Below are 27,118 nucleotides of genomic sequence, written 5' to 3' on the forward strand. Positions count from 1 at the left end.
TTGCTTCTCATCAGGTTCTTCACATGAAAATGAATAGAATAAACACAAAAACTTGTAGCCATTCGATATCAAGGTAGAAAAGTTTGAGTCGACTAAAATTTTGAGATTTGTTAATGATGGGAAAATATTTTCATTACATTTACTTCACATATCTTGTGTTAAGTTACGGCATGCAGAATGAATGAGGGCTACCATATAATATAAACCTTAATTTTTTACAGTTTGGGATTTAAAAATATATAAATAAGAGTTCTAATATTTTCTTTCTGTACCCTAGTAGATTATTATCTTTCCACTTTGAGGTAACTACATTTATTGGATAGTTATGAATTTAGAGTGCTTTGGTATATTGTTTTTAAAAGTGTCATACTCCAATCTTTTTTTTTTTTTTTTTTTTTTTTTTTGCGATATGCAGGCCTCTCACTGTTGCGGCCTCTCCCGTTGCGGAGCATAGGCTCCGGACGTGCAGGCTCAGCGGCCATGGCTCACGGGCCCAGCCGCTCCGCGGCACGTGGGATCCTCCCGGACCGGGGCACGAACCCGTGTCCCCTGCATTGGCAGGCGGACTCTCAACCACTGCGCCACCAGGGAAGCCCTCATACTCCAATCTTTTGCATGGCATTAGTATCTGGCAAAACACAAACACACACATACACAGAAGGAAATTACAAATTCTTTTCTTGAATGGATTAATAGATTTACCAAGTGTAATGTGTTTAAATTTTCTGTTATGCTAGTAAAATGATGTTTTTTTATTTTAACAGATATCAGACACCCTGAAGAGCTTTCTCTATTGAAAAAACCCAGGGATCCAACAAAGAAAAAAAAGAAAAAGCTAGATGACCAGTCTGAAGATGAGGCACTTGAATTAGAGGGGCCTCTTATCACTCCTGGATCTGGTGAGGCTTTGACTAAACCTGGGCTCAGTGTGAGAACCATGGACTGTATGCCTCTGTGTGTGTGTATGTGTTTAATTGAAGTATAGTTGATTTACAATATAGTGTTAGTTTCAGGTGTACAGCACAGTGATTCATTTATACACACATACACGTGTGTGTGTGCGTAAATCAGAAAAAGAATATGTATATTCTTTTTCAGATTCTTTTCCCTTATACGTTATTAAAAAATATTGAGTATAGTTCCCTGTGGTATACAGTAGGTCTCCCTCTGTGTTTTTGATATCGGGATAAATGGACTGTGTAGGTCAGGAGAGTGGTCAAGTTAAAGAACACTCTCCCTCAGCATCTTTTCCCTCAATCTTGAAATCATCACCAGAGTCTGTTATGCGCAGATCATCATGTCAGGTGTTAGCAGTTGTGTCAATAAAAAGAAAAGCTGGTTCTCTGCTCAGGAAGAGTCAAAAGGAGACAGTACCTTAACTGGCCTCGGTTCTTTGCTTTGTGGAAATTGGACAGGTTTCTTTTTAGCATTTAGTTCCATTTTTTGGGTATTTTGTGAAAACCACCAGTATTTAGTTAAGACATTATTGTTTTTATCAGGTTACTTAAAACTGTCTCAATGCTTTGCATATGCTGGTCTCTTAGTGCCTCTCTTTTTCCTTTAAGGTGTTGCTCCTTTAAGAAGCTTTCTCAGACTTCCTTCTATTACCTCCCCGACCTGAATTAGGTTATCCTTCTGTCATAAGGAGAAGGTTATCTTTCTGTCATATCCTTCTGTCATTTTCTGTGTTTGGTATTATACTATATGTTCTCCCCTAATAATCGTGAGCCCCTGCATGAAGAGACTGTTTCTTACCTTTTGGTTACCAGGACCCAACTCAGCATATGGCATGCAATAGGAACGTAGGCAGTGTCTTTTGAGAAGCTAAATGACTAATTAATTAGATTACATGGTTCTTTAGTCCCGGGAAATTAGTTTCCCATGTTTCCATTGGCCACACATTTACAAATCCATTTCTTAGGATAGATCCCAGCAGCAAATAAGTAAACTAATTTTACTATTCATTTCATTCCTGGTTTTTTAAATTCTGGGGTGATGATGATGGTAATGAAAGTACACAGTGAACATAGAGGTTATGTATGCCCAGACCTATTTCATACACTTTACTCGTGGAAACTCATCTAATTCTCACTATAACCCATTGAGGTGGATTATGTTATTACTCACATATAAGGATGAAGATATTATGGCACAGTAAGTTTAGGAACGTCTAAGGTCACATACCTTGTAACTTTTATGTCACTACTCATGTACTGATTACATTTGGGAGATACCAAGAAATAAGACAATCCTTACTCTTAAGTAGTTTATAGGCTCGTTGAAAAGCACAATTACAGGTACTGTATTTAAGGAGGTAATACATCAATGTTAAATGAGTGTTGCAGAAAATAATGTTATAAGAATTCAGAAGACAAAGCAATTCCAAATAGGGTATGTTCAGTTTTGGGATTGGGGAGGTAAGTTTGTGAATTAGCTAGGATTCCAGTGGCTAGGATTTTTTTTTTTTTTTTTTTTTTTCAGTATGCGGGCCTCTTACTGTTGTGGCTTCTCCCGTTGCGGAGCATAGGCTCCGGACGCGCAGGCTCAGCGGCCATGGCTCACGGACCCAGCCGCTTCGCGGCATGTGGGATCCCCCAGACCGGGGCACGAACCCGTGTCCCCTGCATCGGCAGGCGGACTCTCAACCACTGCGCCACCAGGGAAGCCCCAGTGGCTAGGATTTTGATGGGAAGAAAAGGCAATCCTAGTAGAAAGAATGATATTAACAAAGAACATCCTGGCAAAAGAAGAGTACAAGATGTGTAAATAAACCATTTGAGCCAATTCATGGGAGAGAGACCTCCAAGGAACTTCTGGATCACACTGGAGGGTATTTAATGTCAGGCTGAGGAATATAGGCTAGTTCATTGTAGAGTCATTGGTTTCTGAATATGTTACAAAATGAACAAATCATTATTTTAGAAAGAATATCAAATTTAATTCCAGTAAAATGTGGAGGAGGGAATGAGGGGAAAGAGTGGTAGAAGCCTACAGATTAGGAGGTGAAAGAGAATAAAAGAATGTGTCTGTCATTAGAATAAGGTAAAAAATCTGATTTAGACTTGACTATGTAGATGAAGGCATCTGACAGTAGACACAATTCCTGCTTTAAGTTATTTTTTAGTTTAAATGGAAACTCATTTAATTCTTAAGACAAAGAACTACATAGAAAAGTATATTTATGGGATGATTTTGGAGTGGTTGAAATCAGGATTGGTCTTAGAATTGCAAGTGAGAGCTTTTATATAGTGCTTTAAGAAAATACAATTTGAAGACAAAAGATAATTAAGACAAGGGAAATCTCCAAACCTTTTAAGAGCAAGTAACTATGGGTTTCTTTTCTTTCTTGTTTTAAATTGAGGTGTTACATACAGTAAAATGAACAGATTTTAAATTACAGATGAATATTTGAAGATGTATATACCTTGTAACCACCCAGAACTTGATGTAGCATATAGCATGATACCAACACCCCAGAAGGCCTCTCTCATGCCTTTTCCCAAATAGCCACTGTTTGCCCCTCTCAGCATAGAATAGTGTTACCAGTTCTTAAACCTCATGTGAATGGAATCATACACTATGTGTGCTCTCTTGTGTCTGTGAAGTGACCGTGTTCTCAGTGAAAGAATTTAAAAAAAAAAAGTTTTATTTGTCTACACCCAAGCAGTTTAATTAAAAACATTTCTACACTCAAGCAGTTTAATTAAAAACATTTGGGCTTCCCTGGTGGAGCAGTGGTTAAGAATCTGCCTGCCAATGCAGGAGACCCAGGTTCAAGCCCTGGTCCGGGAAGATCCCACATGCCGCGGAGCAGCTAAACTCGTACGCCACAACTACTGAACCTGTGCTCTAGAGCCTGCAAGCCACAACTACTGAGTCCACATTCTACAACTACTGAAGCCCACGTGCCTAGAGCCCATGCTCCACAACAAGAGAAGCCACTGCAATGAGAAGCTCGCGCGCGTTAACTAAGAGTAGCCCCCACTCGCTGCAACTATAGAAAGCCTGCATGCAGCAGTGAAGACCCAATGCAGCCAAAAAAAAAAAATTAAATAAATAAATTAATTAAAAAGAAAACATTTGAGGAGTTGATGTGAAATCCTAAGAAAGTACACAAAGATAGTGACACGTAGAGGACTGATTATAGAGAAGTCCCATATACACATGAAAAGTAACGTAATTAATTTTTTTAAAATTTATTTAATTTATTTTATTTTTGGCTGCATTGGGTCTTTGTTGCTGCGTGCGAGCTTTCTCTAGTTGTGGCACGTGTGGGCTACTCTTCGTTGCTGTGCGTGGGCTTCTCATTGCGGTGGCTTCTCTTGTTGCAGGGCACGGGCTCTAGGCGCACGGGCTTCAGTAATTGTGGCAGGCGGGCTCAGTAGTTATGGCTCTCGGGCTCTAGAGCACAGGCTCAGCAGTTGTGGCCCACGGGCTTAGTTGCTCTGCGACATGTGGGATCTTCCCGGACCAGGGCTCAAACCCATGTCCCCTGCATTGGCAGGCGGATTCTTAGCCACTGCGCCACCAGGGAAGCCCCAACATGTGATTAATTTTTAAAACAAATATTAAATATCTAGTTTGCATGACTTTATGATTTATCAGTCATGTTAGTCAATTATTGGACCAAATACTGAGAAATATGATCACTCGCATGTTGTGCCCATAATAACTAGCAACAGGTCCATATGTCTCAGTTTATGATATCTTTGGGGTGTCAGATACTGTGCTCAGTGCTTCACAGATGTTCCGGTAGTGCAGGGTGTGGTAAGGAGTAGGTGTAATTTTCATTTTACTGAGGAGGAAACAGGCTCAGTTTTCCTTAGTGCCCATGTGCTTCTTGAATTGTGAGCCATCTCTGTGAGCATGGTTAACAATTATATATATGTGTGTATATATTCAATAAGTGATGATTATTATTTATTACATACATTATCTTTCATTTTATCCTCATAGAACACCTATGATTCCGGTGGCATTATCCCCATTTTACTTATAAGGAAAGAACATTACAAGGGTTAAGTAATTCGCCCAAGGTCACAAAGCTATTTAGGGACACAGCTAGGATTTAAATCCAGGTTGCTCTGGCTCTAGCACTCATGTTTCTAACCATTATGTAACATCATCTCTCCAGTTATAATATTTAAAGTAAATATTTTATGAATTCTAATACAAACATTTGATAAAATATTGGTGTGTAAATTATACCTCAACAAAGCTTTTTTTAAAAGTAATGTTTTAAGAGGTAAAGGATCATGAGTGAATTAATGATTCTCAGACTTTAGTCAAACTCTTATACAGAATTATGATAAAATTCTCAGTTTTTAAATACCTTGCTTACAGACTGAGCTCAAGTGATACACTCGAGTGCTTTGCCACTTTGTAGCTGTAACTAGGTAATTATCTAATCTCCAAATACCTGTGAAGAGGGAACCATTTAAGTAGCCTGATCCCATGTCTGCGGGAAACAATTTTTCCAAGTAAGAATTAACTTTACTGTATAGTACTGACTTACAGACTACCAGTTTCAGGATTTATTATGTAAATAGAAATAGAAAATTACTTCATTAGAAACTTTCCTAAGAAATCTTAAAAGCAGCTAGACAAAGGAAAAGTCTGGGTCCTAAAGTAATAGAGAAAGTAATCAGTACTTAACTTGCTTGGCACTGTCAGGAAAATCACCATGCACGGTGCCATTTTTCCTAACTGGAATTTGCCATTTTAAACATCAAAAAATTTTTTTAAAAACTATTCTTTAATTATAAAAGCAATGGGAGTTCCCTGGTGGCCTAGTGGTTCGGTTTCTGGGCTTTAACTGCTGTGGCTCGGGTTCAATCCCTGGTTGGAGAATTGAGATCTTGCAAGCTGTGCGACATGGCCAAAATAAAATATTATAAAAGTAATGCATGCTCATAGTAAAAATTCAAATATTACAGAATTATGTTTTTGTTTTTAATGATTAAAGTGGGACTGTGTTATACATGCATTTGTTTTTTTTCACTCAGTGATACATACTAATGGACTTTATCATTTTTTAATTACAAAAGTTATACATTAGTACAACCTCATTATAAAAAATAAAAGTACCATAGTATAGAAACTGTACTAAACCAAAGCTGAAAATTTGACTTCAGTTTATTCCCTTGGTACTCCCTATCAAGAAGTAGCCATTTCTTAATCACTGTGTATAACTATATTGTAAACAGTTGGAGTACAAGTTGCCAGTACCTTTTCTATATGTTTTATATCTACTTGCATGTCTAGTTTCGTTTTTATAACGTTAATGAGATACATATATATTTGTTCTGCAGTATGAGTTTTTTCATTGAACAGTATGTTTTGGTGATCTTTCTGTGTGTCACAGTAGAGGTCTCCCTACTTCTATGTATATATAGTGTCAAATTTTTCCATGTAGAAGAACTACATTTAACTGTTTCTCTAGCTAACTAGTATCTAATTTTTCTGTCAAATATACTCCAGAAAGTTTCTCCAAGATTCAGACATACAGTTGACCCTTGAACAATGTGGGGTTGGGAGGTCAACCTTCTTCGAAATCGAAAATCTGTGTATGACCTGTGGTTACCCCTCCATACCCGAAGTTCCACATCCACAGACTCAACCAACCACAGATCTTGTAGTACTGTAGTATTTAGGATTGAAAAAAATCCACATGTAAGTGGACGCACGCAGTTCAAACGTGGTCGCACGTTCTTCAAGGGTTGACTGTACTCCCAGAAAGAGTTTTGAAGGCGACGGTTTTGCACTCCCATCAACAGTATATGAAAGTGCCCCTTTTCCTACATTCTGCCCAATACTGAATGTTGTAAATCTTTACAAAATGTTTGCCAGTGTGACAGGTATCTCAGAATTACTTTTTTATTTCCCTGATAAACACTGAGTGTGAACAATAGTTGAATAATATTTCATATATTTATTAGCCATTCCTGTTTCTTCTCTTAATTTTCAGTTATGGACTTTGTCCATTTTCTTTTATCTGTGTTTTTGTTTTAGTGATATTAATCTTTTGATGTGATAAACATTTTCCCTATACTGGCATTCTGTATTTAAGTTTGTGCTCTTTTTTACTATACTGTAAAGTCTTACATTTTTATGTAGTCAAATCTGGCATTTATTTTGTAGTTCTCTGTTTTCACTGTTAATAAAATCTTCACAAATATTACAGAAAATTTTCTATATTTCCTTTTAATACCTTTATAATTACTTCATATTTATATATTTTAATTTATCTGTAATATCAATATTCATATTTTTAATTCACCTGTAATGTGTTTTCTAAGTATGGTATGAGCTAGATACTTTGGAAAAATTTCTGAAGTGTATTAAATACTTTAGTACTTTTTAAAAAAGGATAATGTGTATATAATAACTAAGTTATGAGGCAGATTCTACTGTATTAAAATATAGGGATACTCTCAGGAGCTATTAGGTTACGTTGGGTTTTTAATATTTATAGTAGGGGTCCCAAGACTGTAGTGCTTGTTGAAGTCTTTGTTTCTCATCCTTATAGTTTTTAAGTTATCATTGCATGTTGTTCAGCAAACTCATATTTTATTGCTACTTCATCTTACCCTGTGTTAGTTTTCTGCTTCAAATACGGCTTAAATTGGGCAATCAGGAATACAGGCTGGTTGGGATTATCACTGAACTGGGACTTAAATACACATACCCTCTGACCCAGCAATGCTGCTAGAATTGGGGAAGAGGTACAAAACTGTTTATTGGAAGGCACTGTTTGCAATAGCAGTGGTGACATCAATAATAAAACTCTAAAATGAATAAATGCACACCAACTGGGAATGGTACCTGGGAGGCAGTGTATTTAGCTGCAGTCAGACTGCTGATTTACAGTTTGGCTCTGCGACTTAATAGCTCTTGACATTGGACATATATATTAACTTCTCCTTGCCTCAGTTTGCTCCTCTGAAATGACAGTAATAGGTTTGTTGGGAACATTAAATGAGTTATTACTGTAGATTGCCTAACAAAAAAGAACAAATGGGAAAAATGAAGTGGTCAGATATGACGTGTAGATTACACAAAGTATAGGTAAATAAGAGGGAAGGGAATTGATTGGGTGGCTGATTCTATTAAATGATGTGTAATGTAGGGGAATGTATTTTCTGTTTTAGAAACTTCATAAAGAAGTTTCTAAATCAATTCTAACTTTACTCAGTTCTTGGTAGTAATTATAGTTCATACCAGGAATGAATTTTCAGTATTCTGACATGTTTAGTAAAAGATTTGTTTGCTAGATCTTTGAAATAAACAATGAGAAGATTCTGCCTAGAAGGTAATGTTTTTTTTCCACACCGTATTTACATGTATACTCCCTATAGCAGAATTATTCTTTGCCCAGATGAGCTGGAGTAATGTTTTCAGCCCTTTTAATAAGTAACTCTTTCACAAAATGCCCTTGTAGTTTAAGGTTCTTGCTTTTAAAGGTACAACTAAATATCCCAGTGTTCTTCCTTGAAGGCTGAAAAGGAGCATTCACAGCTTTCTTTGTTGCTTATTTAACAATGTTTCACATTCTACAAGTTGTTTAAGTATCCATTGGGAGAATACATTTAGGGGTATCAAATCAGATACCCTGAGGCTAGTAAGAGATTTTTTTTTTTTCACTTTGTGTTCTCTTCCTAGACTCCGTCTTGACAACTTCAAAAATCTCTAGCGTTACCACCACTTTTTCATAGGTAATTGTTTCTGTCATTGTGTGTTTGGGGGTGGTATGTCATTAGAGATGAAAGGAGAGAAATTTCTAAGCATATTCCTAAATTAGGTAAGGAAAACAGCCATTCCATTAACATCATCCATTAACAGTGTGACACCCATTGACACATTTTCTTTTTAAATATTATGACTACAGGATAAAATATATTAACAGAGTTAGAACTTTGAAGGGATGCTTTTACTTAATGTCATTCTGAATTTTTTTAGTCTTAATTTAATTTAATCTCCTTAATTTTTGTAGTCTAGAAGACAGAGGATAGATCATCAGTGGACTAATTCAACAATTTTTTTTAATGTTGCCTCTACTACATACCTAGCCCTTTAACACTGAGAAAGCAGAAGATTAAAAAGACAGTATCTCTACAGCTTCAGGGGTTTAATTATAAAATACACCTTGTTAGCCTCTTTCTAGGGCAATATTTATATATCTCTTTGCTCGAATACTTTATTTGTAAATCTGTTGGAGCCAGTTTAGGTATTCGCTGAGAAAATTATTCACTTAATTTATGTGAATTTATTCAGTTACATTGAGCTGTCTTAAAACAGGGTACAGTGATTTCAAAGGGTGATAAATGTATACATGTTTGTCACTAACACATGAGTAGAGCACAACCTCTTTAAAAAAATTATTTTTATTTATTTATTTATTGGGCTGCATTGGGTCTTCGTTGCTGCACAGGCTTTCTCTAGCTGTGGTGAGTGGGGGCCACTCCTCATTGCGGTGCACGGGCTTCTCATTGCGGTGGCCTCTTGTGGAGTACAGGCTCCAGGTGCGTGGGCTTCAATAGTTGCAGCATGCAGGCTCCAGAGCGCAGGCTCAGTAGCTGTGGCACACGAATCCAGTTGCTCTGCGGCATGTGGGATCTTCCCAAACCAGGGCTCGAACCCGTGTTTCCTGCATTGGCAGGTGGACTCTTAACCACTGTGCCACCAGGGAAGCCCAACCTCATTGTTCTGAATTGGACAAAACTTGTTTTACTTAGATTATAGCTTCTAAGGTTCTTTACTCTTAAATACACTTGGAATATTTACTTCAGTTTACGATTCACAATTAGGAAAAAATCTGTATTTTCTTCTTCCCATTTTCTTTTCATTTTCATTCTTTGTTTCTGTCTTCTATTATTGCCTTTCTTTACCTTCTGAATTCCTTTCTTTCCTTTTCTATAGGCACTGATGTTCTTTACATTGGCCCTCTGAAAGGTGAGCCTTGGCACAATTAAAAAACAAAAGTGTTGGTCTGTCTGCTTCAGCAATATCCTTAACTTATATTCTAACTCTCTGGAACTGATTTTTTTCCCTAGAGTTTCCAACTTAGTTATATTTTTTTACCTTGTTGTTATACATGTTCTTAATGTTATACAAGTAAAGTTAATTTCACTTGTTTTTAAGAGAAGTAAAATAATGTACTAAAGCTTTTCCTTCCAGAATGAAGCTTGTGTTTCACAGTATGCTTCATATCATTATAGCATGTATTACTGAAAACTAAGATAACTATACTTCATACTTAACTACCTGTTTTTCATGTTATTTATTAGGAAGTATATATTCAAGCCCAGGACTTTATAGTAAAACAATGACCCCCACTTACGATGCTCATGATGGAAGCCCCTTGTCACCAACTTCTGCTTGGTTCGGTGACAGTGCTTTGTCAGAAGGCAACCCTGGTATACTTGCTGTCAGTCAGCCAATAACATCACCGGAAATCTTGGCCAAAATGTTCAAGCCTCAAGCCCTTCTTGACAAAGCAAAAATCAACCAAGGGTAAGTTTTTTGTTTTGTTTTGTTTTTCTGCTGTTTACCAATTACTTTACAAGTTTTTTTTGGTTTTGTTTTTGTTTCTTTTTACTGAAGTTATAGTTAATTTACACTATTGTGTTAGTTTCAATTGTACGGCACAGTGGTTCACTTATATATATATGTGTGTGTGTGTGTATATATATATATACACACACACACACACACATATACAGCAGTTCAGCTATATATACATACAGCATATGTGTGTATATATATGTGTGTGTGTGTGTATGTATATATAGTGTTCTTCAGTTTCTCTTCCCTTATAGCTTATTACAAAATATTGAATATAGTTCCCTGTGCTATATAGTAGGTCCTTGTTGGTTATCTGTTTTATAAATAGTAGTGTGTATAAGTTGATCCCAGCCTCCTAATTTATCCCGCCCAACCAAGAGTAAGTTTTAAAGTATAGATACAATTTAAGAATTTCCGTTTCCACATAGAGGTAGAATTAATTTTGTCTTGCTCTGTTCCACTATTGCTAATTTGTCCAGGTGGCTTGATTCCTCAAGATCTCTCATGGAACAAGATGTGAAGGAAAATGAGGCCTTGCTGCTCCGATTCAAGTATTACAGCTTTTTTGATTTGAATCCAAAGGTACCGAGGGTTTAGAGGGATCTCTTTTGTTCCTTTTTGTTTGCTTTTTGGAAGTTGGTGGGGTAAGGAATTGTTTGGATATATATAGCAAGTCTTGAATAATATTAAAAACTCAAAGCTTTGGACAAAGGCATCTGTATTTTAAAGTAGTCTATTGTTTTAGTAAGTTGGAAGCATAACTAAACCCTTTTCTTTTTGTTAAAGAATTGAATTTTTGGTTGATTTGTGTTTTAAAGGAACTAGTTAGGTACTACAGAATTGGTAAAGTTAGTTTATGTGTTTTTTTTAACATCTCTCTTCAACTGTACATAATTATATATCCCAGAAGATGTTGCTTCAAAAAAAAATTCTTTTTAAGTCTATATTTCTCTCAATTTAATAGCCAAACATTGTAATGTGTTTTTACTATCAGATGGTTGGCATCATCTGTGCTATTGAAATACTTTGCTTTTCTGATAAGATTTAAATTTGCTGTAGAGATCTGGAGTGTTTTCCCCCAGAAAACACATGGCACAGAGTTTTGGGTCTTTTGCTTTCATGTCATCCTTGCGGGTGAGGGGACCTCTCTTGTCTGCTTCTCATCCTTTTCATGTCCAGATTATAGCCTAGATTTTAATGTATATATTTATCATTTTAAATTATGTGCTTAAATAATTCTTCATACAACAGTAAAATGTATATAGTAGAATTACAAAAAATCATTTTAATCCCTTTTTAAGGCTATATCATACCTAATTTTGGTAAAGCCAAAGCTGTTCTGGGAACATAGTTATATTTGCATGGGGTGGGAGGGGGCTATGTATTTTGTTACCATTCTAAGATAGTATTGTTACAGTATTGATTTTTATTAATGTAACTAAATGGATAATTCAGTAAAATTTAAGTAAATCTTTTCTACAAATGTGTGTGTGTGCTTATGTATGTTTGTGTATGCCCTCTATTTTGGATTCTTAAAATAATTACTGTTTCCAAGGACCTGCCACTTTGTCTGGTATGCTTTTCCACAGTGAGCAAGATGTTCCCTGAAATAATTAATTTACTGTCTGATTATGACATGTTAGTGTGGTAAATTGCAACAACAATACTGAAAAACAGTCAGTTCTACCTTACTTTAATGTCTTCAAGTTAAATTCCTTTTATTAAGGGCTGTAATACCTAATGGTTATTTCCCTGGAAAATAACTTACAGAATCTACTTCTATTACTGAATATGTAAAAATCTTACGGCATATTTTAATGCCATTTTTAATGAAAAATTAGATGTGGATATATTTAGGTATACGTAACCCTATAGGTAGCTTTTTTCCTTACTGTTAATGTAAAAGGTAATATATTACAAAAGAATTGTGTCTCTTTTGCTGCAGTATGATGCAATCAGAATTAATCAGCTTTATGAGCAGGCCAAATGGGCTATTCTCTTGGAAGAAATTGAATGCACCGAAGAAGAAATGATGATGTTTGCAGCCTTGCAGGTAGTGGCGAATAATTGGTAAATGGGACTTTTCTGGGGAAAGGGTAGGGAATTATTTAAATGGTAAAGTGGCATAGGAATTCCAGTAGCATTTTGATAGGTAGTGTTTTACTTTTTGCTATGTAGAAAGTGAATAGACACTTAGAAGGCAAAATATGTGTGAATTTAATTTAATTTTTGTCTTATATAAGAGATTAGTGGTATACTTAATAGTTACTTTTCTATATCCTGTAGGAGAAAAATATCCTTCCACCCCTAGTGGTATATAAGCTTAAAACTGTCCAATTTTCCCCTGGAAATAAAATCTATATTAAGAATCAGATTTCTGAAATGAAGCTTTGCATAACTTCATAAATAACTGGGGATGGTAATATTTGTAAAATGGGCTATGGCAGAAATTAATACCTTTTAAGATGATAAAATTTTAAGAGACTAGTGAAACTAAACATAGATAAGTTTTTAGAATGGTAATCCTTAAGAAGTAGGTAGCTGGGCTTCCCTGGTGGCGCAGTGGTTGAGAGTCCGCCTGCCTATGCAGGGGACACGGGTTCGTGCCCCGGTCTAGGAGGATCCCACATGCCGCGGAGTGGCTGGGCCTGTGAGCCATGGTCGCTGAGCCTGCGCATCCGGAGCCTGTGCATCCGGAGCCTGTGCTTCGCAATGGGAGAGGCCACAACAGTGAGAGGCCCGTGTACCACAAAAAAAAAAAAAAAAAAAAAAAGTAGGTAGCTAATGTTAAACTAGTATTTTTCCAAATGTGGTTCTTGCTTACAACCTGTTTCAGAATTACAGTAGGGCTTATTAAAAAATTAATTGCCCACTTCATTACTGCTGTTCCCACTGGTAAAGTAATATTAAGGTGGCATCCACAAATCATTCTTGGAGACACTGAGGTCTGATTGACCACTAGATTAATTTTTCTAGATTAATAATTTCAGGTATCTGAGTGAGGCTTTGGTGAGTGTTCTCAGATTATGGTTGAATTCTATTTAAGTACTGGAAGCAAGGTTGACATTCAGTTATGAATATCTTTCACTATCATAATATTTAATTTTTTCCTTAGAACACAAATAAAAATGCTCTCAATCTTCCAAATGTTTTTATGTACCCAGAAGAGTTTCTCAGTTGAGACTCAAGAAAGTTGTCCTTTAGAGAGGAAGAGCAGCTCATTTCTCCTTAGTTTACACACTGAAAGAAGGGAATCAAAATGAAGCTCAGACAGGGAAAATTGGTAATGACAGATGAATTAGTTTAGTTATTTTCTAGAGACTTGCTTAATCAGTTAAGACTCTTATATTGTGTTTGTGGGTGATTCAGACTACCTGAAGAATTTCTTTAATTAAATTCTGGAGCAATTTTGTTCAAAGTTATCTCACTTGGTTATATAGTGTTCTCTCTACGTCTTTCTCACTTAGAGTATGGGCTCTTAATTTTCTAGTGAAAGTTTTGCTAATGACAGAATAATAATACATGTAAAATGTATGTGGGGAAAACCACAGGTTTTCCAGTATTTCTTATCTTTTTATTATAAAAATAATGCATTTTTTAAAAAAGCCAACAGATATATCCCAGCACATAGTTGTTCAAAAAATATTTGTTGAATGAGTATACAAACAGTCGTACTGTCATAGAAATGGGATTATTCTTCAGCTTTGCCCAACTCCCACCCCAACCCAATAAACATTAGATATTCCATTTCAGTTCAGTGAAAAACACCTCAGAACCGTGGATTTTAATTCATGGAGACTGAATGCCCCAAAGCATAGCTTTCCTGGACTATTTTAGAATATAGATTCATTGAGAGAATTTTGGACTACAAATCCCCTGAGTTGTTGGAAGCCTTCCAAGAGACTGACCCAAAGCCTCTTGGAAGCCATCCAGTACAAGAAGGGGGAAACTGAAAGTATGGCAAGGAGATGCCTAGGGTTTTTTATTTTAGACATACGTTACAATCTGAACTATTCTCTCATTAGAGCTTCTGGTTCCTTGTGTAAAATAAGTCTACAATAGTAAAAAGAAACAAAATAATTCAAAGTAAGAAGCTGTGGATAAAAAAAATTAAATTAAGTAAGTTAGTAACACTGTTTTTCAAGTATTTAGGTCCAATCATGTATTGTAACATTTAATAGATACCCCATGCCCCTTTGAAATCAAAACTGGATTTTATGACCAGTCCCATTCACATCCAGGATTTCTCCAGTATAACTCAGAAGGACCTTTTGCATGAGAATCATCTAAGGTACTTAGTAAAAAATGCAGACTCCAGGCTGGACCCCATATTTGCTGAATGAGAATCTCTGGGGGTAATCGAACCTAAGCATCTATATTTTTAACCAGCTCTCCATATGCTTATTTTTTTTTTTTTTTTTTGCTGTACGCGGGCCTCTCACTGCCGTGGCCTCTCCCGCCGCGGAGCACAGGCTCCGGACACACAGGCTCCGCGGCCATGGCTCGCGGGCCCAGCCGCTCCGCGGCATGTGGGATCCTCCGGGATCGGGGCACGAACCCGTGTCCCCTGCATCAGCAGGCGGACTCTCAACCACTGCGCCACCAGGGAAGCCCCATATGCTTCTTAATATGCTCTGATATTTGCAGCCACTGCCTGGGGGCCTCACCCTGCCTTTTTGTTCATGATTTGTGAATATGAAAATTTCTACCACTATAAGGATCTCATTTCAGCACAACTGAAGATATAGCCAGAGAGTAGTCATTACTAATTCACTAAATCTTAAAATACAGAGGAATGTTGATATTTGGCCTCAGGATTAGTTCACTAAATGTTCCCATGAATAGATTGTATTCAGTGAATGAATCCTTCAGAAATATGGATTGCTACTTAGTGCTTTGAAAGGTAACTGATTAAGTGATTTAAAAGTTCTGCTTAACTTTGTATAAAACCTCTCTAAAGTTTAGCATCAAAATCTAATCATTAATATTTGTTCTAAACCACTTACCTAAGTGTATTTAAAATCATAACTAGTTCTATACCCAAAGATCTTTCTATCTACATATAGGAGGAGTTATCACTGCTCATTATATATCTACATATATGTATATGGGAGTATTCATGTGTGTCAGTGCTGGTATATGTATTCACATATAAACGTATTCTACCTTATTCTAATGTATGAATGAGAAGGTAAATGTCATCTCTCTCTGATCAGGTTTTCAGCATTGAGTTGAGGATGGGGGAAAGTGGAACTTTAGTTTTCAACATAATAGTGATAACTAAATTTCCTCTGCTGGATAATAGTAGTAATATAAGGTAACCAGTGTTAATCCATTTCTACAGAAGACCTTATGCATATTCTGTTCATTCATCCAATACTTGTTGGTTCTAGCATGCATTTTAGACGTGGAATACTGCAGTGGGGAAAAAAAGACAGTTAAAAGTCTCTGCTCGTGGACTTCCCTGGTGGCATAGTGGTTATGAATCCACCTGCCGGTGCAGGGGACACAGGTTTGAGCCCTAGTCTGGGAAGATCCCACATGCCACAGAGCAACTAAGCCTGTGCGCCACAACTACTGAGCCTGCGCTCTAGAGCCCGCGAGCCACAACTACTGAAGCCCGTGTGCCTAGAGCCCATGCTCCGCAACAAGAAAAGTCACTGCAATGAGAAGCCCGCGCACCACAACAAAGAGTAGCCCCCGCTCGCCACAACTAGAGAAAGCCCGTGCACAGCAACGAAGACCCAGTGCAGCCAAAAATAAATAAATTTATTACCAAAAAAAAAAAAAAAGTCTCTGCTCATGTAGAGTTCAGTGGGAGAGGCGTTAACTCTCTAAATCCTACGGACACCCAAACTGAATTCATTTGTATTTGTCCAGGGACCCTACTTTTTTGAGTAAACATTTATTAGCAGGTTTAGGACATTGATTTCAGGTGCCATGCCCATTATTTTCCTATCCTTCTAATTCTTAGAGACGTTTAGGTTTTCAGATTAGGTGATGAAAGACATTCAGTATAGATACAGATAATAATCTCATTTTAAAATTTATAGTTAGAACAATCATTTAAATAAAATATCACTTCTGGTTTCAGTATCATATCAATAAGCTGTCGATCATGACATCAGAGAATCATTTGAACAACAGTGACAAAGAAGTGGATGAAGTTGATGCTGCCCTTTCAGACCTGGAGATTACTTTGGAAGGGGGTAAAACATCAACAATTTTGGTAGGGTGAATCTTTTACCTACTAATTTAGTTTGAACTGATCTTTATACCTTTCTGTGGAATTAGGTTTTCATGCAGTGTTTGGGGGATACAGAGAAATATTTAGTGCTTTAGAAAATACAGACATCAATTTTCCAGAAAACTTCCAGGGAAATTTTTTAACATTAATATTGTTCTAGTGTCTAGTGCTTCCAACACAGTAAAGACAGATCTTGACAGTCTGCACACTCTCTTACAAGTAGTGGGAGAATATTTCTTCAGCGGAAAAATTAATCTCAAGTCATGGTAAAATCCATTTAGTGATCTCCAAATTTGAAATATTACAAAAAGAAGAGAAAAATAGATCTCAGGAAAATTTTTAAATGCTTAGGTGTTAGTTATTACAGAAGAAACACTATTTTAAGGACTGTTACGAGTTACAAAAGTTCCATATGCAGCTATAAGCAGTTTTAGCTATATTAAAATCAACAGTATATTCTTGTGGGTTGTATAACTTGCTATTCTGATCAAATTTTTAATAGCTTTTTATGCCATTTGAAAATACCATTGTACTATGTGACCATATAATATGATTGTACCTTTAAAATCTTTATAATCTGTATTTTATGTAATTTTCCTTGTTTACTGAATAAGCTGGTTCTTGATATCAGATACTAAACAGTAGAGTTTCAATTTTTTTTTTCATGGGAAAAAAATGATTTAATTCTTTTCCTAGGGGGACATCACTTCCATTCCTGAACTTGCTGACTATATTAAAGTTTTCAAGTAAGTACAAAAGGAGAGGAATTCCAAATATTAATGAATAAATGTCAGTTTTATAGCCATGTTTACGTTTTTGAAATTTACTCTGACTGGCAAATGAGGGAAAATAACCATCTTTACCAAATTAAAATTGCAGTACTTATTAAGTTGTTTTATCTGATAAACATTTTCCTTAAGGTGGGGGAGGAGATTGTGTAAACCTAGATGGATTGCATCATGCAGATTCTGAAACATACAGTGGCATATCAGTATAAAGCATCCCGTCTGGGTGAAAGCAGTACATAATGAACTGCTATTGTCAGTGGCTGCTTCTTTGTTTAGAGCCCCAGAATCTATTGAATTCTATTCATTTGTTGATGGGACATTTTATAACAAGGTTCCAGTGTATCTTATCTAGACTTTTAAACGGTCGATCTAGTCATACTCCACAGAATCAAGAGCGCTAGGCATTAAGGCAGAAAGAGGAAAGGAGGTGATGTGGAATATAAGATATAAAGCCATTTTGGAATAAACCACTTACTGTAGGTGAACATATAACAGCTCCACATATGTAACATTTCTGAGCTAATGGCACAATTTCAAATGCTGCTCTCTACCCTACTTTGTTCTCCCTTTACACACATTTTTTACCTACCTGCACTTTTCCTTATCCTCTCTTCCTCATGCTTCATGTTTGACATTGGAGTGACAAGTTAAAGTCACCACTGAAATACATGCCTGAGAGATAAGCACTTCCCTCACTTTAGTCTTGCCAGGTAAACTTGCTTGTTTAGAGAGACTCCAAAGGCAGCCCTATGGACGTCATGAGCTTGCAGGTAATTTCAGGACCTAGGAACCTTCCAATTATTGACATTTACTTCACCTTTATTTTCCTATGCTTTCCATGTGACCTGCTAGTGATAGGGACAGCTACAACTGACAGAAATACTGGAATGTTTGCCTTAGTGTCTTCCTTTGCCCACTCACTGTAAGATCTTCCTGAGTAGATTGAGAAAGGAGGGGCAAATCCAGTAACAGCAACGTTGAATATAACACACTGGCCAAAAGGGAACTGAATTCAGCACATGTAAAACTTGGTCTCAGACTTTTAACATTGTGAAACTTTGCCGCTAAAACATAGCATTGATAAAGTTATTTCAAAAGTGTTTTTTTTTTCTTTCTTCTAATTCTCTTTGACACATAGGCCAAAAAAGCTGACTCTAAAAGGTTACAAGCAGTATTGGTGCACCTTTAAAGACACATCTATTTCTTGCTATAAGAGCAAAGAAGAATCCAGTGGCACACCAGCTCATCAGATGAACCTAAGAGGTAAGGAAAGCCTTGGAATGACCAGTATTGATGGTGGAATATCTGTTAGCTAACATTCAATATACTTTGTTTTGCTGGGGGATAAAGTTGTTTAGTTTTTTAGTTTCTTAACTCCTTTAGGTACTTTTTTATGTTTAGTATTCAATTTCACATGAATATTTTGTTGTAATCTCTGTGCAGTCCTCACTTGAAGTGTGTGATTCTACTTTTATCCCAAGTAAATTTATGATGGCTCTTTTCTGTTCTTCAGTATTAGGACATTGAGGTTTTCCTCATTCTGCAGGAGCCGCCCACTTAATTTTCAGATTCTGCCTCATTCTCATCTGTGCTGTAGTCACCTCCTCCCAGTTTTTGCTGGTTTCTCCCTTCCTCATCAGCATCCTACTCCTTGACCTTCACTGGTAACAAGCTGGTCCAGCTCAGGTCCCCAGTCTCCTGGTTTTCTGGCTCACCAGTGGCTTAGCCACCTGCAGGGTTTGGCTGAGTGCTTCCCCCTTCCCAACACCTCTTCCCTGCACGTTTTCGTCATCTTCCACACTGCTTTCGTCCTGGCCCCTGGGGCAGCCCCAGGATACCCCTCGGAGGCTCCTGCTAGCTGACAACCTGAATCTCATTGGTTTCCTCTTATTTCTTCAGATCCAAAGCTGTCTCAGAACAGGGGCTGGTATTTGAGGCACACATTGCTGGACCTTTTTCCGCGGTCCTGTGGCCCAGACTGAGCCTGGCTGAGGGTCAGAGCTGCTGCTTTTGGTCTTTTTTTTCTGTTCAGGTCTGTGGAGTTACAGCTTCATTTGGCTTTAGTGAGTTCTGTTGGTTCTTCACACTGCTCCTTCACCACTCTCATCTGTTGGATGCACTGGTTCAGGTGGTAGGAGAGTTCCCGCTCCAGGTTGGTCTGGTTCTTCTGTGGCTGGAGGACATCCTGCTGCCTCTTTCTGTGATTCTCTGCAGCCTTTATCTGGTCTTGCAGATTGTTCATGAGCCTCTCACTTGCGGTGATGTTACTTAAAACTGCCAGCTCACTTCCGGTGTAGATACCACTTCCTCCAGGAAGCCTGCTCTCCCCAGGCTCCCCGGCACTCGCTGCCCCAGGCACCCAGCATGCTTGGTGGGGGACGCGGCAGGTTGGCTCCTTGCTGCTCCACACTCCTTTTACTGTGCCTTCCCTTACAGCAAAGCTGCAAGACTAAAATACATCTTCCAGACTCATTTCCAGTGGGATTTAGATTCCAGTCAGATGCGTTCTTGTGAGACTTGAATTCCTGAGTTAAGAAGGGGTTGGAGAGGCAGTTAAGAAAGGAGTTAGGTGCTTCCGGGCCCTGGAGTTACATCTGTAGATCTGTATTCTTAATTTTTCTTAGTAAATTGTGCATTAGTATATTTTTAGTATATTTCAACACGATGTCCAAATCTCTACCCTATCTCTCTGTTCTGCCCAGTAGTCATCCGAACTGTTGCTGTATAGTTACACACATTTTAATAAATAGAAAGACCTCTGCCCTGGGTAGATGATTGCTATGCCCATGTGTTGAAATTCTGTAATTTTCCTAAAACTTCTAGTTAGACTCACTGTCTTTTTCTCTAAGTCACGAGTTTAACTTTTAAGTCTTTACCATTATTTGTTACTCTCAAAATCTATTGCAGCTGTCCTCTTGCTTCCTTTCTAAGCTGCTCAGGACCAGCTGCAATTATCCACTCTTGATTTAGAGACTTAATCTGTCTTCTGGCCCCTGTCTTCTCTGTCCCTATTACATCCTTAATCTTCTCCTTCTATAACTGAGAAGTTAAGTCCTGGTATGGAGAACAGCCTACAGGGTGTCCCAATCCCACTTCTCCCAAGTCCTCCCAAAGGAGCACTTTTCTAGCACATCACACTGGTGAAGGTAACACTAGACTAAGAATCAAACGGCCTAGATTCTGCTCTGCCACTAAACTAAATCAAATGGCCTAGATTCTGTTCTGCTCTGTGATTTTGGAAAAGTAGCCTATCTGGACCTTAGTATCTTCCTCTGAGTAATGAGAGTGTTGGACTGGATGTTCTCTAAGGCCCCTAAGATATCTAAAATGCACAGTTCTAAAAAGTGCAGTTCAGCGGATGCCGATTGATCTCCTGCCATGAACTGTGCTAGGTACTAGAGACAGGAGCAAGAAGAGATTATAGTCGCATCCTTCAAGATGTTTAGAGCATGTCAGGAGATAAACAGCTACAATTCGGGCAATAAATAGTACTTTAAAAAGTAAGCAATAGGGCTTCCCTGGTGGCGCAGTGGTTGAGAGTCCGCCTGCCGATGAAGGGGACACGGGTTCGTGGCCCGGTCTGGGAAGATCCCACATGCCACAGAGCGGCTGGGCCCGTGAGCCATGGCCACTGAGCCTGCGCGTCCGGAGCCTGTGCTCCGCAACAGGAGAGGCCACAGCAGTGAGAGGCCCGAGTACCGCAAAAAAAAAAAAAAAAAAAAAAAAAGGTAAGCAATAGATCAGAGGAGCAAAGAGGTAAGGGTGCTGTACCAGTTAGTCTTCAGTGACGTTGGAGAGAATTAGGAGAGACTTCATGGAAAATAATGTCACAGTTAAGATCCAAAAGAGAAAATTGTGATCTGTGGAACGAAGGAGGAGAGTTGGTAAAAGAGACTGGTGTGCAAATGCGTGGAGAGAAGCATCAGCAGTCACAGGGCGGGTTGTGCTTCCGGAATATGGAGTTTAAGTGGGGAGGATGAACCCTTCCTTAATAGCTGTTGAATCCATTCCTGCTAATTATGAGAGGTAATAGCAGAAGAAATTGGCAGGAATTAGAGGATAGAATGGTTAAGTTTTTTAAACTGGCAGCAATGAAGTGACACTGAAAGATTATTATGAAAATGATGGGATCCATCATATTTATATTGGCTACAGTATAGAGGAGTAATTTTAGAGCAGTGATAGTGATCCGAATTATGTTTATCAATATGGGTGGAGAAAAGGGCACAACTTCATTAGGTTCTGAGGAAGTTCAATCAACAGACTGGGTGATTGACCTGGGAGAGGCTTGGGGAGGGACTTGATTCTGGCTTATATAGCTGGGTGGATAGGGTGGTATTGAGATTGAGAATATAGAAGAGATGAGTTTGGGGAGGAAGATGAGCTTAATTTAATTGGGTTATTTTAAATTTGAGGTGCTGGTGGGATATCTGTTTGGAGCATGGGCGAGATCCATGCTGCAGATAGTGATGTGGTAGCAGTTAGTATTAATGGTAGATGTAGCCACTGGAATAGTTGTTTACAATATGAAAAGGCTAAGAGCAGAATCTTGCAGGACACCCATGTTTAAGGGACAGGGCAGATTAGAGGAGGAGGAACTTGCAAGGGAAATAAACCACAAAAAATAATATATACGAAGACCATGGAAATGAGGCATGATGGAAGTTAAGGTAAAAGTTGTTTCGAAAAGGACAGTGTAGTCAATAGTGTCAAATGCTACAGAAAAGTAAGTTACGGCTACATGGAGGTGGTTAGTAACCTTGATTAAGAACAGATTCAGCAGATTTCAGTGGGCTTTTAAGTATGGGAGCCAAAGTACAGTCATTGAGAGGTAAATAGGAAACAAAGATAGATTTTTTTTTTTTTGCTGTACGCGGGCCTCTCACTGTTGTGGCCTCTCCCATTGCGGAGCACAGGCTCCGGACGCGCAGGCTCAGTGGCCATGGCTCACGGGCCCAGCCACTCCGTGGCATGTGGGATCTTCCCGGACCGGGGCACGAACCCGTGTCCCCTGCATCGGCAGGCGGACTCTCAACCACTGCGCCACCAGGGGAGCCCCCAAAGATAGCTTTTTGATGAACCTTATCTGTGACAGAGAAGGAGGAAAGAGGGCAGTAATAGAAGAGAGAGGTATAAGGTAGAGGAGAGAGGCATTTTATGGTTTAAGATGAGAGACTCAAGGAAGTTAAATGCTGATGGAAACGTCACAGTAGAAAGAAAGGAAGGGAGGTGGGAGGAGAAGATCTCTGTGATGGAGCAAGGCTCCTGACGGGTGGTAGAAAATTCAGCCCACTCGGACGTAAGAGCCTTGGGAGGAGAGACACCTCTTCCACTGTGTGGAAGCAAGGGCAGCCAGGTTTATCTGCTTTGGTGGCAGGAAGTTGGGGCACCTCAGTTTTGATGGCTTTCGTCTTGTTGGGAAAGTAATGTGAGGTTGTCCCCTGAGAATGAGTGGCATAGGAGGCCTGAGAAGATGTGAAATAAACATTGTTGAGAATGTCTGTTAACACAGAAGGCTTGCCAGCATCAAGGGGCAGGCTAAGGTTGGGAATTGACGAATTTCTGGTGAAACTTATCTGCTCAGTTTTGTGATTTTTTTTTTCTCCCCCTTTCCCTCCTAGAGTGCTCAGCAGCCAGAGCAGAGGCAAGTAAGTGGTAGATGGCTGGGTTGAGCTAGGGTTAAGGTTTTGCTGAGTGTGTATAATGGAAAGACAGTGAGTCTGGGGAGTTGGAGGTGACAGCTGGTGCAGCGGGGTCCAGGCGGGACTGCAGAGAAGGAAGATGTGGAAACATGATGGGGAGAAAGTGATGGGGTCACAGGATTGGGTCTCTCAAAGAACTTGAGGAGATTTAGGATGGAAGATTGTGGTCAGAGTGGGCTGTTTGCATTTAATGCTTCAGAGGACTAGTAATTGGGTTACAGTGAGGTCCAGCATGTTACCATGGAAGCAGGTAGCCTGTGCTTGGAGCAGGCGTGGGGTGAATACTGTCTGAAAGGTGGCTACTGAGTGCCTCTGTGCTTACACTAGTGCCTGAGTTACCACTCGCTTGGTCTCTCACTTTTTAGGTTTTTTTGGTATTTTACTTTAAAAAGAGGTCTAATTATTATGGGCTTGGGTACTTTAAATCTACTTGCATGATTAATGAAATTTGTGGCAAAGATTGTGTATCTTCAAACATCTCTTTGTTTTAACTTTGCAGGTTAAACACATTGCCACACAACTTCCTAATTGTTTCCAATGATTGTATAGGAGTTAATGTGGTAGCTATTTATGTGGAGTAATATTCTAAAAAGAAAGCAAAGAGGGGAGAAGGTCCATCAAATTAATGATTGAAGTTAATTCTGGAGAGGAGAGGATCTCTCCTTTATCTGACATGTTCTGTTTCTTTTATATGATACTTAAAACATTTATGTGATGGGGGAAAAATGACAATTTAAACATATGTTCTTTTTGTGTGATAGATACATAGAGGTTTATTATCTTGTTCCTTGTACTCTCTGTGCCGGGAGAAGTTGCTCCAGTACAAGGAGAAAGGCAACAGCAGGCCCTGCTAACAGTTTACATTCTTCCTCATAGAGCCTACTGGATGGTCTTAACATGTATTGAGGGTGACATGGACTAAGTACTAACACTTGGAATACTCTTTAGGGAGCTCTGACATGTTCATTATCTTATTGATCCTTACAGCATCCCTGTGAGGTAGAGTTTAAGGTCAGGGTATTTGGGCATAAATAAATTGGACATGATTATGAAGAGGTTGAGAAGGGTCTGGAACCCAAATCTGTCTGCTTGCAGAGCTCTTCTTCACTCTATTATACTGGTTACTAATTTATTCTGACCGTTGTCCCATTATCTAACTGGGTATATACATTCAATAAATCTGTGTTCTCTTCTGTAAAGCCACCAGCTAACGGTTAACAGAGTTGATTACATGGATTTTTATAATCCATAAATGTATGTATTCCTGAAAACCTGCCAGTAGAGTGAAATTCTGCATGCCACTTATTTTCATACTGACTTCCCATGTATATAAGTTTATGTTACCTTCTATACCAGATGGACTCCTAATATATTGTGCTTACAGTTAATTTTCCATATGTACAAAGAAATGATTAAGAAACTATTTTTGTTCAAATGATCACCCTCTGAATCGAACTACTTGTTAAGTATTCCAACACCCTGGAGTTTTGGAAGGAGGCCTGTGCCCAGGAGCATTCAGTTGAATCAGGAGATCCTGTGCCTCCCCTCCCCTGTGCCGTTAAGCTTCTTGCTTCCACACAGGAATAGGAGAGGAGAGCAGCTGAGTTAGGGAGCAGTGGGTCCTAAGGAGGCCCTTACATAGGACTCTAGCTCAAACTGGGTAATCCACCCAAAACATGCCTTTTTTTAAAAGCATCATAAAAGTCATTTATTCTGACCCAAACACAGTTAAGTTAGAATTTAATTAGAGAAAGATATTTTAAAATCCTTGTACATTTAGAATCTTAGGGAAAAAATCCCAAATAACTTAAGATTCAAAGAACTGAATGATACTAAAACAATACATATAAAACTTGTGGGATGGAGTGCAAGTGTTTTTGGTAAAATATCCTTTTAATAGGACTCTTTCCTTCTCTTCTCAATCAAGGGCCACAAACTCTGTGCAGTTAAATCTCTTGTATATTATATAGATCTGATTCTTTGCTCCACCCCCGGACAAAATTACTGAGCATAAAGAATTTATTCCCTGCTTTATAGATTCCATGGCACCAAACTTTCAACACGTTAAGATGCCATAAAATGAGGGCTGCCTGTATTGGCTTGGGATTTCTTAAGAGTAAATTTGATCATTTTAATAATTTTTTTACTACAGGCTGTGAAGTTACCCCAGATGTGAACATTTCAGGCCAAAAATTTAACATTAAACTCCTCATTCCAGTTGCAGAGGGCATGAATGAAATCTGGCTTCGTTGTGACAATGTAAGTTTTCTGATTAAAAGTAAACCTCAATTTTCTTTGCTTCCTTACTTAGTGAGCTGACCATTCATTCTTATATTTTATACTCAAAGGACCCATCATGTGATAGATTTCAAACCTCAGTATTTCTTTTCAACAGGAAAAACAGTATGCACACTGGATGGCAGCCTGCAGATTGGCCTCCAAAGGCAAGACAATGGCAGACAGTTCTTATAACTTAGAAGTTCAAAATATTCTTTCCTTTCTGAAGATGCAGCATTTAAATCCAGATCCGCAGTTAATACCAGAGCAGATCACAACTGATATAAATCCTGAATGTTTGGTGTCCCCTCGCTATCTAAAAAAGTACAAGAATAAGCAGGTACTTGATTCATTTTACTTCATCTGCTATTTTCTGCTGATTTGTTTTATAATTTTCTACATATACTTTAGTTTCCCCCTCTTAAACACAACTTTTTCATTTTAAGTGGTGGTCTTAATTTCATATCAGGTGGTTAAAATATAAAATAAGAAATAAATAGCTTTCAGTCAGTTTAAATTGGTCGTTTAAGAAAAGCCTTATTGGGCTTCCCTGGTGGCGCAGTGGTTGGGAGTCCGCCTGCCAATGCAGGGGACGCGGGTTCGTGCCCCGGTCTCGGAGGATCCCACATGCCGCGGAGCAGCTTGGCCCATGAGCCATGACCATTGAGCCTGCGTGTCCGGAGCCTGTGCTCCGCAACGGGAGAGGCCACAACAGTGAGAGGCCCACATACCGCAAAAAAAAAAAAAAAAAAAAGAAAAGCCTTATTATTTTAATATGAAAGATAATGAGGTGGAATATTGGGAGCATATTTATTCTAAACAACCTGAGGAAATCACTCTGCTAACAGGATGTTCTTTCAGGAAATTGAATATGGTCTTACCGCATTGTGTTCCTTAATTCATGCAGCTTTATTCCTTATATAAAGTAAGTCTGATATAAAGCACAGCCAGCATTTCCCAACCAAATCTGTGATGACTCTTCTTGCTGTCAAAATTGATTTTTTCAGCTTTGGAAATAAACTTTACGAGGGTAGATATAGTCCACGTTGAACATTGTCTTTTCTTAACATTAACAGTCAAAACCTAAGCAACATTGGCATAATGTGACAAAGTTTGGTAAATTTTCATTGAAATTCACTGCTTTTGTTCCCTCTGTTTAGAATTCCTTTCCTGGAAATTAATACCATAAGAGGATTGCTATTTAGGAAAAAGGTTCTTTGGTACAACATAAAAGGTTCTTTGCCAGGGGAGTTTCACTTGGGATAGCCCCCAGTATTCTCTACACCCAACATCATGCCATAAAAGGAAAAGGCTCCAGTTTAGGAGGGGAGTGAAGAAGAACTTTGAAATAAGTATTTCATTTTTATCTAGTTTCATTTTTATTTTTGTTAAGGAGTAATTTTAAAACATTACTGGAAAGGCCCAATGATATATCCAGAACACTTACTAATTCTTAACTTTAAATACAGTCTTTATCATATGGATCTGAAATCACTTAGCTAGAAATGTTCATAAGTTTTAATCACCAAGTATTCGTCTTT

At 38.3% G+C, this 27,118-nt stretch overlaps 1 protein-coding gene across 1 annotated transcript in view; it reads left to right on the plus strand.

Annotated features, from left to right (window-relative positions):
* The window catches only part of FERMT2 (FERM domain containing kindlin 2), a 71,194-nt gene that overhangs the window by 38,912 nt on the left and 5,164 nt on the right, over positions 1-27,118 (plus strand). The window contains exons 4-12 of the mRNA XM_060096204.1: positions 765-899; positions 10,287-10,512; positions 11,043-11,145; positions 12,509-12,616; positions 16,658-16,792; positions 17,507-17,556; positions 18,737-18,861; positions 25,453-25,559; positions 25,696-25,917. Of these exons, the coding sequence (XP_059952187.1) occupies positions 765-899; positions 10,287-10,512; positions 11,043-11,145; positions 12,509-12,616; positions 16,658-16,792; positions 17,507-17,556; positions 18,737-18,861; positions 25,453-25,559; positions 25,696-25,917 (1,211 nt within the window). The remainder of the gene's footprint in view (positions 1-764; positions 900-10,286; positions 10,513-11,042; positions 11,146-12,508; positions 12,617-16,657; positions 16,793-17,506; positions 17,557-18,736; positions 18,862-25,452; positions 25,560-25,695; positions 25,918-27,118) is intronic.

The sequence above is a fragment of the Mesoplodon densirostris genome, chromosome 4 (assembly GCF_025265405.1).
Source record: "Mesoplodon densirostris isolate mMesDen1 chromosome 4, mMesDen1 primary haplotype, whole genome shotgun sequence".
In the NCBI taxonomy this organism is placed as follows: domain Eukaryota; kingdom Metazoa; phylum Chordata; class Mammalia; order Artiodactyla; family Ziphiidae; genus Mesoplodon; species Mesoplodon densirostris.